Source organism: Podarcis vaucheri, assembly GCF_965113315.1.
Source record: "Podarcis vaucheri genome assembly, chromosome: 15".
Lineage (NCBI taxonomy): Eukaryota > Metazoa > Chordata > Lepidosauria > Squamata > Lacertidae > Podarcis > Podarcis vaucheri.
In genome coordinates, this window is record NC_138753.1 from 25,207,495 (window position 1) to 25,226,161 (window position 18,667).

The 18,667-nt window shown below is 47.6% G+C and overlaps 1 protein-coding gene across 8 annotated transcripts in view; it reads left to right on the plus strand.

Annotated features, from left to right (window-relative positions):
• The window catches only part of USP2 (ubiquitin specific peptidase 2), an 84,038-nt gene extending 66,165 nt beyond the window's left edge, over window positions 1–17,873 (plus strand). For all 8 annotated transcript variants that reach the window (XM_082201019.1, XM_082201020.1, XM_082201022.1 and 5 more), the window contains 10 exons: window positions 1,594–1,717; window positions 3,177–3,288; window positions 4,139–4,249; window positions 5,109–5,173; window positions 7,435–7,538; window positions 11,351–11,431; window positions 11,997–12,075; window positions 13,128–13,235; window positions 14,686–14,806; window positions 15,502–17,873. In XM_082201019.1, the coding sequence (XP_082057145.1) occupies window positions 1,594–1,717; window positions 3,177–3,288; window positions 4,139–4,249; window positions 5,109–5,173; window positions 7,435–7,538; window positions 11,351–11,431; window positions 11,997–12,075; window positions 13,128–13,235; window positions 14,686–14,806; window positions 15,502–15,589 (993 nt within the window). In that variant the 3' untranslated portion in view covers window positions 15,590–17,873. The remainder of the gene's footprint in view (window positions 1–1,593; window positions 1,718–3,176; window positions 3,289–4,138; window positions 4,250–5,108; window positions 5,174–7,434; window positions 7,539–11,350; window positions 11,432–11,996; window positions 12,076–13,127; window positions 13,236–14,685; window positions 14,807–15,501) is intronic.
• The last annotated feature ends 794 nt before the right edge of the window (window positions 17,874–18,667 follow it).

Below are 18,667 nucleotides of genomic sequence, written 5' to 3' on the forward strand. Positions count from 1 at the left end.
ATGCTGTGGGTTAAAGCACAGAGCCTAGGACTTGCCGATCAGAAGGTCGGTGGTTCGAATCCCCGCGACGGGGTGAGCTCCCATTGCTCGGTCCCTGCTCCTGCCAACCTGGCAGTTCGAAAGCATGTCAAAGTGCAAGTAGATAAATAGGTACCACTCCAGCGGGAAGGTAAACGGCATTTCTGTCTGCTGCTCTGGTTCGCCAGAAGCAGCTTAGTCATGCTGGCCACATGACCCAAAAGCTATAAGCCGGCTCCCTTGGCCAATAAAGCGAGATGAGCGCCGCAACCCCAAAGTCGGTCACGACTGGACCTAATGGTCAGGGGTTCCTTTACCTTTACTTTTATGGTATAGATGTCATCACAGTACAGGTGGACTTATACAGATTTTGGTGCTGGCCTCAAACTCAGGGAGGGTGGTGGTAATAGAGGATAGGGGTAGAGGGGCAAGGCTGACTGCTAACAGAATCACAGCAGACATGGAGGGGAGTTTTAACCCTCCCCCCCCCCGCTGCAGTCCTGGGGGGGGGGACACCTCATCTGAAGCTGCTGTTTGCTACAGTGGGAGCAGGAGACAGAATCCAACTACTAGGACAGATGATAGCTTTCTTTTCCATTCATACAGCACCTGCAGAAGAGGGTTTTTATTAGCCAGGATCACAGCAAGTGGAGGGAGGAAGAATTAAGTTATCAGTCCGGTTAATGACCAGGTCAGCCTCAGCCACTATTTGCATTTAAAAGCAATGCAGATTTGTATCTCCTCACCCCAGAAAGAGGAATCTTGGTTGAAAGACACACACATTGCAAAAAAAAAAAGACTCCAGAGAATTATATGAAATTATTCGTAGTATACTTTTCAGCCATTAAAGGACCCTGGCCCCAAGGGAGCTTTAGCAATAATAAAACATACATTGTCTATGCTTGGGAACTCTCTCCTGAGAGAAGCAAGCTCATCGCTCCCACCATCTCTTTAATGGCCTTTTGTGTGTGTGTGTGTGTGTGTGTGTGTGTGTGTATATATATATATATATATATATATATATGTGTGTGTGTGTGTGTGTGTGTGTAAAAATAAAAGAACTCTTTCCTTTTGGGGAAGACATTTAGACTGCAAACAGTTGGGGTTCCTTTACTGACCTGATTCTAACATTCTCTTGTATTTTCTTATGGTTCTTACTGCTGCTGGATTATGCCAGTTCCTGCCTTCTGTTTTGGTGCTTTGGCTTGTAAAATTGCAAGCGATACGTTAAAAAGGTTTAATTTATGGTTTCGTTTCTGTTAGCCACCTAACAGAGCTCTTGGTGATGAACGGCAAGATGTTTAAATGTTTTACATACCTAAATAAAGTTCTTAGTACGGAAAATCGCTTGCAAATATGTGTATAGTAGGCCAAATTGCATACCAGAATGTGCACGTTAGAATGAATGGGCACTAAAATGCAGACAGATATTTATGATATTTCGGGGGGGGGGGGTCACGATCTGATGCAGAAATGTGGCCAGCTGAATTTGAAATTAGAAAAAGGGGAAAGGAAAAGAAAGTTGACCCATTTGTCCTTACACTTCATGCATGTTCATTTGTTTGCCTCCTGTAGTGTTTTATGAACTCAATCCTGCAGTGTCTGAGCAACACCAAAGATCTCCGAGATTACTGCTTGCAGAACCAGTACGCCCATGACCTGAACAACAAAAGCCGCATGCAGATGGCCCTCATGGCTGGTAAGGACCGTGACACTTCACACACAGGGCGAGCAGCCTTACACCAATTAGGCCCTTGGTCCGCTCGGCCCCATATTGTCAACACTGACTGGCAGCTGCCCTCTCCCCAGAGGTTTCAAACCAGGGTCTTTCACAGGGGCAGATTTGACTTTAAGGCCCCCGAACCCCCGAGAAGGGTGGGTTGGTTCTTGAGGCAGAAGGACATTCAGTGCTTCCTCCGCAGCTGACCAAAAAGAGAAGCAAGCCTCAAAACGATACAGAAATACAACAATAAGGAACTCTGATGAAAAGCTAAATGGCTTTTCTGGGTTTCAGTTTTACCCTCTTCGTTTTTCTGTCTCCTCTGCAGCAGGAGATAAACTCCAGTCATGTGTGGTGGACTTGATGAGTCTCCTGAATGCATTTCCTGCCTACCCAGGAGTGCCAAAATGGGGGTGGACAGCCAGGCATCTGACGGGGGGCATCTCTCGCTAATGTGGGATCTCCATCTCAGACCCAGGAGAGCTGTTGCCAGCCAGAGTAGACAATAGTGAACTCAGTGGACCAATAGTTGGACCTCTCTTTATCTATGGTCTCATCCCAGATGACCTATTCACTGGCCAGTCGTCTTGATTTGCTTGCACAAAGCTTACACTGAGGTTAGACTATATCCTGATGTATTACGCATTCGCTCTAATTTGTTTGCGGGATTACGGGCGGTATATTGCAATGAGCCTTTGTCCCACATTCATCCTGATTTGTTTGTAGGGTTTTATGCATCTTCCCATGAGTCATTTGTTCATCTCGCACTTTCCCCTCTCACCTTCCAAACAGCAGTCTGATCCTTTTTTTGCAAAGTGAATTCGTTATACTTGACCAAGAGAAAGAGAGGCCATTTTAATCTACTTTAATTGTGCAAACCTAAATTTCCAGCGTGCACTTGATTCTCTTCCACAAAATAGTCCGGAGGCAGCCTATATATTTATAATATATTGCATTTATATCCCAGCCTTTTTCTCCAAAGAGCTCCCTCCCCCCTTTGCTCTCCATTTAACCCCCACAACCATCCTGCGAGGTAGGCTGGGCTGAGAGAGGCAGCCCAAGGTCACCCAATTCCCAATCGAGTGGGAATTTGAACCCTGGTCTCCCAGCCCTCTAACCACTACATCACACTGTCTCTCCATATCATTGCAACTATAGTACTGCACAACTTGGGAACCACTTATCCATATTATATGACCTCTTGGGTTGTTGTTTTTCCAATTCACCACCTGCCTCTGTTTTCACACTCCCAGCTGGAATTGTCCATCCAGTTTTGGCATAGGGAAATTGTTGTTGGCATAGTTGTTCAGACTAGACTTTAGGGTCTTTCAGATACATTTGGTGAAATAGATTCCATGGCAAAGCCATTGCCCTTCCCTGACAAGCCTAACCTTCAAGTATTTTCTCTCTTTCTGCCCCTCTCCCCTCCACTGTCCAGAGTTTGCCAAGCTCATCCAGGCATTGTGGACGTCATCCCCCAATGAATCCGTGAGTCCTTCTGAATTCAAGACACAGATTCAAAGATACGCGCCCCGCTTTGTGGGTTACAAGTAAGAAATGTTACCCCCCTGCTCATTTTCCAATGGACAAAATTATTTGTTGGGTTGCAGGGGGATGGTTAATTAGTGGTCTCCAGATATGTAGCTCCTCTGGTCCTTTTTGTTGTGCATTTGTGATGCTTTGTGCACGTGATGGTATCAAGGTAGTTATACGTGATGGTATCAGGGTAGTAATCCCACTTTCAATACTGTCTGCGCCTGCAAAAGGTTTTCGAGCGGCTATCCTGGTTCATTTCCAATTGGTGCGTGTCCCGTTACTTCTGGCTGAAATCCTGGGACCTACCACAAATGTTCCTACTTTTTATTGTGCCAATAGTACATAAGCCTTGGGGAAACGCATTAAATAATAAAGCGGAATTATGTGCAGACATTCCAGTATAAATTGACCACTAATGCATTATTAATGTGTCAATGGCATGTTGCAGAATACACCTGCAAAAAAACCCAACCTCAAATATGCTTTTAGTTTGCAATGAGCTTTGGGTTCCTTTATACCCACCCACCCAAAATAACCTGGTGCAGAGTTGGAGTAAGATTCATTTACCATAGTAGGAATTGCTTCAATGCAGACATAGCTAGTGTCAGCTGATGTGAAAGGCAGCGGGTGGGTGTTTGCAAGGTAGGATCATAAGCTTAGGAACCATGGCATTTAACCCTGCCTGCACCCACCAGTTCTTCCTGCAAAAGTCCTCCGTTTCCCCTGAATTTGGTCTCAGAAGCTGGCTAGGAAGCTGACTAGCCAAGTGGGAGTTAGGTTTCCAGCTCTCATGATCCTATCTGGAAGACCTTACCTTCATCTCTGATGGGGATTAGTTAATGCTTAGCTTTCTCTTCTTTGCAGCCAGCAAGACGCACAGGAGTTCCTGCGGTTTCTCCTTGATGGGCTCCACAGTGAGGTGAACCGAGTGCTGGTGAGGCCCAAAGGCAACCAAGACAACCTAGACCATCTCACGTGAGTTGCAGTAGAGTGTGAAGGAACTGGGAAGAGCAGGCAGAGAAGGGGGGTGGGCATTGGATTGCGGATGGCACTGGCTCCTACAATGAATTATATTATTAGGGAAAGTTGCTTGCAGAAATGTATATATTGATCAAAACTACGTGCAAAAGGGCTTTAAAAAGAAAATAAAAGCTGCCAACTGATGTGGAAAATGTGGCTTCAGATTGGAAAAATGAGAAATTGTAACTAGGATACAGTGCCTGGCTTTGCTTTGCTTTTTCTCCATCACAATCCCTTTTTTCATTTTGTGTTGTGCCTATTAGATAGTAAGCTTGAAGGCAGGGAATGTCTTATTATGGACACTTGTGAAGTGCTCTGGGAGCAGTTGGCTGTTTGTTTGTTTTTGCCAAAGAGCAGGATAAAATTATACTTTAAGATACAGTGGTACCTCGGGTTACATACGCTTCAGGTTACAGACTCCGCTAACCCAGAAATAGTACCTTGGCTTAAGAACTTTGCTTCAGGATGAGAACAGAAATTGTGCGGCGGCAGCAGGAGGCCCCATTAACTAAAGTGGTACCTCAGGTTAAGAACAGTTTCATGTTAAGAACAGACCTCTGGAACGAATTAAGTTCTTAACCAAAAGTATCACTGTACACAGTTGCCCCCACACCTCCTAAATGTATATTTACACCAGTCCTGTAGGTTAGGGTAGGGTGAGAGTGACTTAGCCCAAGGTCGCCCCATGAGCTTTGGGGATTTAAGCTTCCCCAGTTGTAATCCAGAGCTCCACACACCCCTTCAATCTCTCATATGAGTTCCCTTTGACCCTGGAAGAGCCTTGGATAGACTTTTTCTATCTCCTTTTTTGCAGCGATGATGAAAAGGGCAGGCAGATGTGGATGAAATACCTGGCAAGAGAAGACAGCCGGATTGGGGGTAAGTTTTTGCCAGGAGAGCAGGGCAGGGGGGAACCTGTGGGCCTCCAGCAGCAGCTCCCAGCATCTGAAGGGCCAAAAGGTTCCCCACCTGTGATTTAAAGTGCAGCCCGTGAGACTCCAGAGCCACCGCAGGATGAATTGGGAGTTAGGAGAAGGCATCAGGATCCCAGGTACAGGTGGTGGTGATTTCAGCTCAGAGTTCTGAATGAGACAGGAGCCTTGTCCTGGCATTCCATGACTCAGCACATTCCCCACAGTGTCAAGCGTTGCACTAACTCTGATTTCAGTTAACATTTTTAATTATTTTTAGATCTTAAGCCACATCTCTGCACCATGCATTCAAAGCAGCGTCCTACCACTTTAAGCAGTCTTGGCTTCCCCAGAGAATCCTGGGAACTGTAGTTTTTTGAGGGTTCTGAGCATTGTTAAAGGGACCCCTGACCATTAGGTCCAGTCGTGACCGACTCTGGGGTTGCGGCGCTCATCTTGCTTTATTGGCCGAGGGAGCCGGCGTACAGCTTCTGGGTCATGTGGCCAGCATGACTAAGCCACTTCTGGTGAACCAGAGCAGCGCATGGAAACGCCGTTTACCTTCCCGCCTGAGCAGTACCTATTTATCTACTTGCACTTTGACGTGCTTTCGAACTGCTAGGTTGGCAGGAGCAGGGACCTTGTGGGGATTCGAACCGCCAACCTTCTGATCAGAAAGTCCTAGGCTCTGTGGTTTAACTCACAGCGCCACCCGAGTCCCTCTGAGCACTGTTAGGAGGCTGCTAATCCACTTGCCGAGGTATAATTCCAGAGTTGCCCAGGGGGAGAGGTCGATGGTTAAACAATTCTGGGAATTGTAGCTCTCTGGGGCAGAAATTGGTCTCCTAACAACTCTCAGTGCCATTAACGAAGGGTGCTGCTTTAAATGCCTGGTGCAGATGTGGCCTTAGATAGCAGGCCGCAGGAGATGGTATGTAAGTAGCAGGGGGTGGGGAGTTAACCCTTCCACCTTCACTGCAATCAATAAATTTACCTGCCGTTCTCCCATTCCAATGAAGCTGATCTTAGTCTAAGAGGAAAGCTTCATTTTGTGCCAAATTTTAAAAAAATGATCTCACAACTATCACGCTCTCTCTCACACACATTTGCTATTTAAATGCTAAAAGTAAGATAGGTTAACTATACTCAGCATCTAGTTTGTCCCTTAAGAGGCCCTTTCAAGCACAGTTTTGCGCAAAATTGAGCCTTGATGTGGTTATTTAAAATTTGCACACAGAGAACAAAGGCTGGCTTACGGTTTCATCTTGATCCGTAGTGATTTGGCTTAGTGGGGCTGTTTTATCAGGGCAGCTTGAGAAGGCCTTGGATTTCAAAGCTTGCATAGAAAGATAAGGTGACCTGATTCAGGCCCAGGAGTTGAGAAGGCTTTGATGGTCCGTCATAGAGCCCAGAAGGCTTTCTGAGTCATTAAAGCTAATTGGGGAGGCTGGATCAAAACCTCAGCCGTTAAGAGGCATGTGGGAGAAGCCCTCTCCCCTCGCTGGCATCTGAAGTGCAAAATGGAACCCCATAAATTTGGATTCCACCTGGCTAGAAAGCCACAGATTAGCTGCCAGGTGGATCCAAGGTATGTTTCTGCCTGAGGCGAAGGACTAGATAGTGCCTCTGCCAGGCTGGCAGTTAAATCTTACTTTGGAACTGGCAACAGGACGTGGACCTCTACCGCTCCCAGAAGGCAGCAGGATAGCTTGGCAGGCAGGTGGGCAGAACAGGCCCTGTGACACACACAGCTCTCCCTACCCCTTTGCATCTACCCAGTGGCGTAGCGTGGGTTGTCAGCACCCGGGGCAAGGCAAGTAATTTGCGCCTCCTAACCCGTGGATTTTAGCAGGGGGCAGAGAGCTGCGAGCGCGAGCGCACCCCCCCCCCGATGTTGCGGCCGGCCCCCCCTGCACCCCCCACGCTACGCCACTGCATCTACCACCTGAGGCAGTGGTCACATGACTAGCAGGATTCCACCCAGAGGCCAACACAGAATACCAGTCCTCTGCTGTGAGTAAGGCAGATGAGTTGGTAGAGATGCCAAGTGTCACGCAGAATGGGATTCTGGGACAGGTGTAGCATTCAGGCTACCAGTTGCCAGGTCTTGTTTGGGAAAGAGGTTGAGTGTTTGGCTAGCCTCCGCTGATTGGTCCAGCCAACAACGGTGAACCATCCCTCCTTTGTGTGTCCCCGCTCTTCATTTCCCCCAACTTTTTGCCTCTTCAGATCTCTTTGTTGGGCAGCTCAAGAGTTCTCTGACGTGCAGTGAGTGTGGCTACTGCTCAACAGCCTTCGATCCCTTCTGGGACCTGTCACTACCCATTGCTAAGGTAACCATGTGCTCTCCATTACTTCCTGGCCACCTTGGTGCTGTTTTGTCTCCCGCACCCCCACCCTTCCCGATCCCCGGCATGCCAGCTCTGGCAGAACGTGTGCAATTTGTTTGATCTGGCGCGACCCCCGCTAATTGATTTACGATCCTCAATTAGCTCTTTACTGCCCGGCACACTTCTCCTGCCGCACGCTCTGCTCCGATCTCTCAGTCACGCCGTAGCAGAGATTACACAGCGGTGTAAAACTGTCATGTAGCTTGGCTTCCAGACAAACACACACAGTCCAGGTTTGTCTATTTACAGCTTTTATTCCAACATTTCTCAGGAATTTCCAGGACTATTTGCAGCCATGACAAAACTGCATCCTTTCCCCACAAAGTACCGAGTGGGACTGGCATACTCTTCCCAAGCTCCTCCCAAGCTTCCAAAATTGACGTCAGAATGGTGTGGCATCATGGGAAGAACTTAACCCGTTAAGTTCCAACCTCAACACCCCCCCTTGCTGCACCTTCTGACAAGACCTTTTTGAGTTCAACACCTTACCCTTTGCCTTGTGCTCCTTCCCAGCATCTTTCCCAGGCACCTGTTGAACCCTTTCAACACTCCCAGAATCACACTGTGCGAATCTCGCCCACGCACATGTTGCCTGGTATCTTTCAGGTGGAATGCCCTTTGTTGTGCGACTAGACCTTCTGGGCATAAACTCAGATGTTACCTCTGACTCACTGCCACCAGGAAATGTGTCCTCAGCATCACGGGATTCCCCCTCTGACTTAAAACGTTTTCGAATCCTCTCCATTACACTCACAGGGGAACTGGGCTCGCTTTTGGCCTCCCTTTTTACAACTTGTGGAGAAACTACCGATACCTCCTCCTGTTCCTGACTTTGGTCAGTTACCTGATCGTCATCATCAGACTCAGCTTCTTCTTCCTCCCCCTCATAATCTTCCTGTTCTGAATCAGAGAGACACTCTGAAAGAACATCACGCTTGACAGCAGCTTGTGTCTTTTTATCCTGCTCATAGAACTCAGCGTGTTTACTGATCAGTAACTTACTCTGATCACCTGATGGAAATGCAAACCTCCATGCACTCGCTGTTGGCTCATACCCACAGAAGATCATTTTTCGGAACTTGGATCCATCTGGCCCCTGCAAAGCAGCAGGTACCGGCACAGACGCACGTGACCCGAACATACGCAAAAAATGAATCTGGGGTTTCCTGCCATGCAACAACCCAAACGGTGTGTCCCCTACCATGGAATTGTAGGTGCGATTCCAGGTGAAGCTTACATACTTGATTGCCTCCAGCCAAAACCTTGGAGGTAACCCAGAGTCTTCTAGCAACACCTGTGCAGTTTTAATCAGAGCCTGACACTTCCGCTCTGCCACCCCCCCCTGATTGGGTGAAGTCACTGTGTGACGTATCCCTTTCTTGTGAAAGTACTTTTTCAAAGCAGAACCTGTAAACTCAGCTCCTCTGTCACTTGTGACAGCTTGCACTTTGGTGGAAAACCTTTGTTCCACCCCCTCAATCCACCCTTTGATCAGCTGTGCTGCATCATCCTTGGATTTGAGGCCATGTATCCAGGAATTCTGAGTAAAATCCTCCTGCATCGAGAGCAGAAACCTTGACCCTCCCAGACTTGGTTCCTTTACAGGACCCCACAAATCTATGTGAATCAGTTCAAAAGGCCTTGTTGTTATCCTTTCAACCTTTGGATAACTGCATCCTTTTACCTTTGCCAGTTTGCAAGTTTCACAACTTACAGCATGTCCACATTCTGAGATATTACAACCATTGGAAACTTCTGGCAGCACCTGTAGTTCTTCTAGAGAACTATGAGCTGTACGTGTATGCCAAGCATGTACGCATGAATCATGATTGGGAATTGTAGCACGCAGTGCTTGTGCTTTCTCAACCTTCCCACCACCCTCCAGAGACGTTTTAAGAATGAAGAGATCATTCTGCCCCTTTTTAACCTTGGCAAGCATCCTCCCTCCTTTGGAGATTGTGCACACATCACCCTGAAAACAAACCGTAAATCCCTTTTTCAGTAAATAAGGCACAGATAAAAGACAGTGTTGCATCCCAGGAACAGTACAACACTCCAACGTTTCCTGTAAAATACAAAAATGCAAATTTACAGCATTAGTCATATTTCTTTTCTGTCCATTTGCAAACAGTACAGTTTTCCCGGCAGGAATTGCCGTGCAGTTCCACCTCTCGACAGCAGGTGTCTCTGGAATCAAATTGCGATTAGCTGCAGAGTCAATAACAAAACTTAGCTCTTGGCTTGTCCCACGGCTGTCTTCAGCCAACGCCAGACTAGCCGTGATTTGATAAGTCTCCTGACGTTGTTTTCCTCGTCCTTCTCTTGCGTTCCCACGCTGACCTCCCCTTCCAGACTGGTTCCCATGGAAACCCGACTGATTTCCATGGAAGGTGTCCTTGAAGCCTTCCTGTGCAGCTGCTCTCTGTGGGCAGTCTCTTTTGAAATGACCGTGAGATCCACACACGTAGCACCGACGAAACTCAGTGGAAAAACACTGCCTGGGGCTCCTCCCAGCTGGCCTCCTTCTCCTTCTTCCGGAGAAGCACTCCTTGCCAGATCCGCCCCCCCTGAACTGCCGCTCCATTCCAGCAGATTCAGTGGAAAACTTTTCAAACTTGCCTTTGGAACTTTCCGCCCCCCCGACTTGCTCACTAGCACTCCTTGAGGCTAAATCATCAGGAACAGGGGCTCCAGCCATCTCTAGGCTATCAGCTTCCATCTGCTCTTGGCCTCTTGCTGAGCCTTCACACAGACGTTTCAGCACACTCCAGGCCTCACACGCAGATTCAACGCCATCCAGGTGATGTTGCAAATTTGCATGAACACCTGCTCTCAACATGCAGACCTCAGCTCTCATAGCTTTCTCCCTCTGCATTTTCTCCTCCAGAGAAACAGACTTCAGCCTTCCTGCATCTCTGTCCACCAGTTGCACTGGTTCCCTCTGGGAAATGTCCCAAACTTCCGTGGCTATGAACCACGCTCTCACCCATCTTGCCCAGGTATTCCACGCTTGGGCGGTGAGTTCCTCAAGCTGTTCAAACGGAGCTTGAACCACCTCCTGGCCATCTGCCATGTTCTCACGCTCTCCCAAGTTGGCCCCAAGCTGTACTTACAAAAACACCAGCTCTTCTGGCGAGGAGAAACGTTTCCTTGCTGCTCTCAGCTTACAGCTCCACAGCATTTAGCAACAGCGTCTTTCAGCTTGCTTGCTTGCTTGCTCCCGTGCTCCTCTGCTAGACACCGCAGATTTCTCAGCTCCCGGCAGCTCTTCCGTGACAGTTTTACGATAGGTGATTTAGGGTATCCATAACCTGTGCAATTTGTTTGATCTGGCGCGACCCCCGCTAATTGATTTACGATCCTCAATTAGCTCTTTACTGCCCGGCACACTTCTCCTGCCGCACGCTCTGCTCCGATCTCTCAGTCACGCCGTAGCAGAGATTACACAGCGGTGTAAAACTGTCATGTAGCTTGGCTTCCAGACAAACACACACAGTCCAGGTTTGTCTATTTACAGCTTTTATTCCAACATTTCTCAGGAATTTCCAGGACTATTTGCAGCCATGACAAAACTGCATCCTTTCCCCACAAAGTACCGAGTGGGACTGGCATACTCTTCCCAAGCTCCTCCCAAGCTTCCAAAATTGACGTCAGAATGGTGTGGCATCATGGGAAGAACTTAACCCGTTAAGTTCCAACCTCAACAGAACGCTCTTAACTCCCACCTCTTTGGTGTGTCTTCCCTCTTTTTGCAGAAGAGCTACGGGGAGGTGAACTTGATTGACTGCATGTATCTCTTCACCAAGGAGGACATCCTAGATGGAGATGAGAAACCAGTAAGGGATATTCATGTGCCTTTTTTTTTTTTTTGCATTTCTCCCAATATATGCATTTGCGCAAGCAGTTTACGTGGGTTTGTACATGATTTTTGCTAATATATGCACCTTAATACACAATATTTGGTTGGAGAACTGCATCACAAAAATTCAGAGGAGTGAATTTTGAGCAGCAACTGGGGTTTTTTTCCCCTGTTTTTAATTTACTGGCTATGGAAGTGCAAATTTGGTAGGTTTTCTTTAAAAGGCAAACTGAATGAATCCTGCCACCCACTTACTACTCCAAGCAAATCCAGCCATTTGCTGCTATTTATCTCTCCCTTTCTCCCTAGCTCTTGGTGGTTGTTGGTGCCCCCAGACTTGTTGATCATGTTTCCTAGTGGTGCTACTGCACTCCTGTGCGCATATAGGCGTAGGTGGACTGGCATGCAGGCAGCTGCCACCTCAAGGGGTAGGAGCCCTGGCCACCAGAAGGGAGAGGAAGAGGAGCTAGCCCAGCCTTATCCCTGTGACACAGCACTCTAATGATATCTTCCCACTAATCAGGAGTCCCTTTATTTTCCAGACCTGCTGCCGCTGCAAAGCCAGAACAAAATGCATGAAAAAATTCAGCATCCAGAGGTTCCCAAAGATTTTAGTGTTGCGTATCCTTTGCCTTCCCTGTGGCTGTGTCCTTATTCTAGAGAGCATATAGACAGCAAGTGAATCGCAGGTGGGGGTGGGGGCAACTGTTCTGCAATAACATCACACAGGGGTTTTGTATTGGGCATAGAATTCAGCATCTCAGGCTCTCAGCTTTTAATGTTTTGATTTTAAATGTGCAAGATTCTAGCCCTCATGCTAGAGCAAGGAAGTTTGAGCTGGGGTGGCGAAGGGGGATGGAGTTCCAGTGCTGCTTCCTGTATCTTGAAATCCAGTTTGTTGGATCTATCAAATGAGGGCACCCGGGTTCGAATGCCCAGTTGGCTGGGAGGCTTCTTGTGTGACCTTTGCAAGAGAGCCAGTGTGGTGTAGTGGTTAAGAGCGGTAGTCACGTAATCTGGGTAACCGGGTTCGCGTCTCCGCTCCTCCACATGCAGCTGCTGGGTGACCTTGGGCCAGTCACACTTCTGTGAAGTCTCTCAGCCCCACTCACCTCACAGAGTGTTTGTTGTGGGGGAGGAAGGGAAAGGAGAATGTTAGCCGCTTTGAGACTCCTGAAGGGGAGTGAAAGGCGGGATATCAAATCCAAACTCTTCTTCTTCCTCTTCTTCTCTCTCCAGCCCCTTAACCTACTTCTCAGGGTTGTTGTGAGAGGAAGCAAACTTTGTACACCACCCTGAGCAACTTGGAACAAGGGCAGGATAAAAATGTGCCATTAAATTTTTAAGCATTCAGAATAACAGCACTGGAATAAATTCAAAACTAAGCAAATGCACTTGATTGGAATAGGCCGTGTAGGTCACAGAATCCAGCTTTGTTAGAACTTTGATTTAAAATACAGTAAGGCATACGCACAGCCCTGATTATGCATGATAGAGTAGCCCATTTTCTGTGGGTAGCAGGTTGCCTCAGCAGAGAGCTTCCAGGGAGCCCAGACCCTTCGCTCCAACAATGAGAAACAAGTCAGACAAGTTGCCCAATAGCCTCCTTTCTTTCCCATAATATATCTGTCCTGTTAGTTCGTCTGCTCTTCTTCCTTAACTTCCTATCCCAGACCTGAAGCGTTTCTCTGAAGCAAGGATGCGATCCAGCAAGCTCACCACGTTCGTTAATTTCCCACTCAAGGACTTGGACCTGAGGGAATTTGCATCCCAAAACTGCAGTGAGTGGTTTTTTGTTTTTTCCTTGCAGAAACTAGAATGGGTGGGAGGAGCCTGAGAGGAGCAAGGTGGGCACTGGTGGGAAGGTTGCATCAACAATAGGACTTCACATTATCAACTGCAGCTAAATGGAACCTCCATATACAAGGGCAGTCCATCTCCGAGTGCCAGATGCTGGAGACAAACAAACAAGATAGCCATCACCACCATGCCATGTGTGAAAGCATCCAAAGACTTGGCAGCAGCTGTTCAAAGCAGAAGTGTGGACTAGATAGACTTTGGTCCATTCTAGCAAAGCAGTTCTTAGTCCTCTTGTATACACTGTAAATCAAATCTTTATTGTTGCCCTAAGAGAGTAGCATTTTATGTACACTCTACAGTGGTACCTCAGGTTTCATACACTTCAGGTTACATACGCTTCAGGTTACAGACTCCACTAACCCAGAAATAGTGCTCCAGGTTAAGAACTTTGCTTCAGGATGAGAACAGAAATTGTGCTCCAGCGGCAGCAGGAGGCCCCATTAGCTAAAGTGGTGCTTCAGGTTAAGAACAGTTTCAGGTTAAGAACAGACCTCTGGAACGAATTAAGTACTTAACCCGAGGTACCACTGTAAAATGAAGCTAGTTTGAAACTCGTTGAACAGTCTTAACTCCCCACTAGCAGCAGATGAAATGGTGGGGCGGCGGTGAATATTTAACCTCCTGACAGCTGGGTCATTGTTGCTTATTGGGAGGATAAAGGACATGATAACAGAAAGATCAGCGCGGTGCAAATGCATCCGAAGAGCCAGTCCAGTACTCCTGCCAGTGCATTTGCAATTCTCTGGCCTCCCTGCCACCTGACCCCTCTCCCTCCCAATAACAGCAGCAACTCACCGGTCTGGAGGTCAGGTCATTGCCATCACCCCATAACACCATCTACTTCTGCTCCCTGCTGCCACGCAAAAGCATCTGGGCATTATAAATCCATGATGCTGTTGAGCTTTTTTAAATTTTGCTCAGCTGCCCCAGTGCCACAACCCTGCCTAGAATCCCTTGAAGCCACGAGGATTGAACGGGTTTGCAGCTGGTTTCAATAAGACTGGCAACATCTCATGCAAACACACAAAAACGCAAACACAGCTAGTTTGTCAAGCGATGCTCCGGGCTCCCTGCAGCCACCTCTCATCCATCCTAGATGTCCAATTGAAAATGCAGGGGTGGCGAAGAGCTAACCCCCTACCAAACTTCTGCAAAAGTGAAATTTCGAGCCAGCACCAAAAGAATTTTGAGAGTAGCAAAAAAAGAGGTGTTTCAATAAGACCATAGCAAAATTTCACCAGGGTTTGCCTATGTGATTCATGAAGTCCTGATGCCTGTGTTTCTTCCCCTTTTTACATATTGATAAGTAATGTGTAGAGCACAGAACATGAAAGTGACGGCGTGTGTGTCTGTTTTGTTCTCACCTTGCAGATCATGCTATTTACAACCTGTACGCCGTCTCCAATCACAGCGGGACCACAATGGGAGGTCACTACACAGCCTACTGCAAAAACCCTGTGTCCGGAGAGTGGCATGCCTTCAATGACTCACGGTATGTCTAGTTCTTCTCTATTGGAAGGGGGCTGCAGCTTTCACACGGGGGCCCGCAGGAGATTAGCATCGCCTGTATCTCAAATCTTAGGTTCTACAAATGCTAGAAACATTCTCTTTTTTAAAAAAATGAAAACTGGGAATCCGAGCATTATGGTTCTCCCTTGCCCACACCACCGGTGGACATCTATGCTTAGTGGCAGAGCATATGCTTCTTATGCACGCATGCGCAATCCCTAGAAACCCAGAAGGTGCATGAAAAGGAGCACAAAAATGGCAAAAAATGGTGCAAAAGTAGCATCTAGCAATCCTACAAACCTTTGCAAGTGCAATCCCAGGAGCCTTTGCGCCAACCTTTGAGGCCTCTGGAGAAGCGATTGTGGTGGAGTTTGGTGGGCAGATGTTTTTGTTTTTAAAAGGGTTTCCCAAGGGTTTCCAGAGGTTTTGGGGACATTTGCAGGCTTTCTCAATGGTGTTCCCAATTTTTGCGATTTCACTTAAGCGTGTGGTGCCTCGGAACGTAATCCCCGCATAAACGGAGAGTTGCCCGTACTGGAAAACGGGGTGCTGGACTCGATGTTCCTTGGTCTAGCAGAACCCTCCTTTACGTTATTTTATTATATACATTCCCTGGGGTTCCGCCCCAGTGCCAGACCTCAGCCCCCTAACTGCTTTCTCCTCTCTTTCCCCCTGCAGCGTGACACCGCTCTCCTCGAGCCACGTCCGGAGCAGCGACGCCTACCTGCTTTTCTACGAGCTGGCCAGCCCGTCTTCGCGCATGTAGCTTCCACATGCCCTCCCCCCACCACAAACCCTTGAGGAAAAAAGGAAGAGAGCCGAGCACCAGCTCTCTGATGCAAAAAAGAAAAGAAAAAAAGGAGGGAGGGACAGAACCCAGGACAATGGTGACTCCAGGGATTTTTTAAAGCCGGGGTGTTTTTTTGTTTTGTTTTTTCTTAAAAAAAAACCCAAAACCAAACAAAAAAGGGGGAGAAAGAAAGTCCTAATAAAGCATTGACTAAAGCTGCCGACTTTTACGGGAAGGCCTTTCTCCTGCTCCAGGGCTGTCGTCGAAGAGTAGCGTGCCCTTCAGCCTCACGGACGCCGGGGAGAGAACGCCGGAAATGGAGGGCCAGGGGGCACCCCACAGCTCCATCACTCCCCTAGTGTTGTCAGGGGTGGTTTTTAACGTTTTCCTTTTTTCCCTCTCTTCCTGCCTCTCTGTCTCCCTTTCCCGTGTGTGTGATTCTCTCTTTCATTTCCACCTTTCCCCGCTTTAATAATAAACCGTGAACAGCAGCTCTTGATGGGGCAGAAATCTGTCTGTCCCGTTTTATCCACACAACCCCCCACGGCTTGCACCCCTTCGCCGGGTTCAAAAGTGTGATGGGAAGGGATCTCAAGTGCTGGACCTGGGCAACGGAAGGAGGCGCCCCTGTTTTCTCTCCTCCCCGTGGAACGGCGCCACCCGGAGACGGGCATTGCACCTCGGGGAACTGTTTAATTGCACTACGGTTATGGAACCCAGCCTTGGCGTTTCTGCACCCACCCGCCTCCCGGCACCGTATTGTCTACCCTGTTGGAGGTGTGAGGCAAAGGAGGCCGTTCTTCCAAAGCTGTGAACAAAATGACTGGCTAACCACTTGAGATGCCTGCTGCCTGGGACTGTGCGCTCATGCCACGCAAGCTCACCGCAGAGGGCAGCTCTGCAGCTCATCGCAAGCTCACACAGGGCACGGGAGTTGGTTTCCTGCTGCAACCAAGGACCTCGAGTAACTCTTCCTTCGCTCCCGGCTCTCGTTTGGAGGGACGCTTCTTGGTTCCATTTTTGTTTTATTTTGAAACGAGCTTTCTTTTCTTCCTAATAAAACCCAGGGGCACTTCCGGCTGGATTTGACGGGCTCCAGCAAAGGGCGATGGGTGGTAGATTCCTGCCTATCCGTTCTCACAACAGTGCCTTAAAACCTTCCGGGTGAAACGTGAGGTGTTTTTATGTGGACGGAAAACAAACAAACTCCCTTTTCGAAGGAGCGCGAGGCGTAATGCTTTCTTTGCAGTTCCCCTCCACAAAACGCCCACGTGCAAACACACACGCGTATCCCTCTCTCCTGTCCTGGGTCAGAGTGAGGCCTGTTCAGAAATGCTTTGGGAAGTTAGTGCTGAGTTTCCAGGAATGTGGCTGCTTAAGTTTTTTTGGTTTTCTGAGGTAAAAAGCCCCCGGCACAGGCTGCGTGAAGGCAGCGGCTTCTCCTGCCAGCAATGTGTTTCTCACAAGGAGGCAAAGGACTGGATAACAGCCTTTGGTCAGCCGACAGATGTTAATAACCTTATTTAAACTTTTATTTATTATCTCCTCACACACTCTTTCTCTCACATGCACACACACATGCACAGGTGTTTCAACCCATGTTCAAAATATGATGTACATGAGAGGAACCGAAAGGGGCCCTTTTAACAGCTTCACGAGAGGCAGAAATTCAGTGGGGTGTGCTTTTTGTTGTGTCTGAGTGTTGGACCTGCACTTTATTTTTAGTTTCTCCTATCATGAAGCCTTTAAAGGCAACAAATCTTGGTCAGGAAAGTAAGGAGGCAACCTAACACCCCACCCCACAATACTGAATCAGGCAGAGTATTAGATGCCTAACCAGGCATACCGAATGAAATTATTGGCCATGCCAAACCACAAATGGCTTGTAGCATTGAAAATCCCTTTACCCTTCCTTTTTCCTATGAAGTCCTCCCTCAGAATCGCACACAGTCACACCCCACATAACATTCAAAGGGAAGCTTTTTTAAAAAAATAAAAATAAAAATTAAAAAACTCGTAGGAATTTTTACTCCATTTCAAGATGGCTGACGCTAAGGCCCCAAAGTGGGGAGGGGGCTGGATGGGCAATGTAAGATGTAAATGGTTCGTGTGAGGAGGACTTTCTTGTTGTTTTATGTGTGCTTTTCCCCCCCAGTTTGACTTAATGGCTTGTTTACTGTGTAAGCAATGATAGGGGAGGGACTTCCTGTGACTCATAAGGGAGACTTGTACAGAAATAAAAATTGTAGCTTGATGAACACTTCGGTGGATTCTTTATGTTTGTGTACGCGTGGGTGACTCGGGGTGGACGAATCTTGCATCCTTGTTCTTCCTGCCTTAGCTTCAGTTCTCCACATTTCAGCAGGTTTTAAAGAAATCCACATGTAACTCCATCAGCATTTAAGTGCACATTTCTCCATAAGAAATAGTACCTCGGGTTAAGTACTTAATTCGTTCCGGAGGTCCGTTCTTAACCTGGAACTGTTCTTAACCTGAAGCACCACTTTAGCTAATGGGGCCTCCTGCTGCTGCCGCACAGCCAGAGCACGATTTCTGTTCTCATCCTGAAGCAAAGTTCTTAACCCGAGGTACTATTTCTGGGTTAGCGGAGTCTGTAACCTGAAGCGTATGTAACCTGAGTTACCACTGTATGTAAATAAATGTATAACTCTATGTACATTATTGTAACCTGAGGTACCACTGTGTATATATATGTATGTGTGTGTGTGTGTGTGTGTGTGTACCGTATTTTTTGCACCATAACACTCACTTTTTTCCTCCTAGAAAGTAAGGGGAAATGTCTGTGCGTGTTATGGAGGAAATGCCTACGGGTGGCATGTCTACGGATTTTCCTCCTCTAAAAACTACGTGCGTGTTATGGTCGGGTGCGTGTTATAGAGCGAAAAATACGGTGTGTATATATATATATATATTTAAATGCAGTTTGGAGTTCATACACAAGCAAATTTGACTCATTTTCCAAGTAAGGCTGGTAGAACGCATGGCTCAAAGACATTCTGAAGCCTGAGACAGAGAATCCAAATTACACCTCCC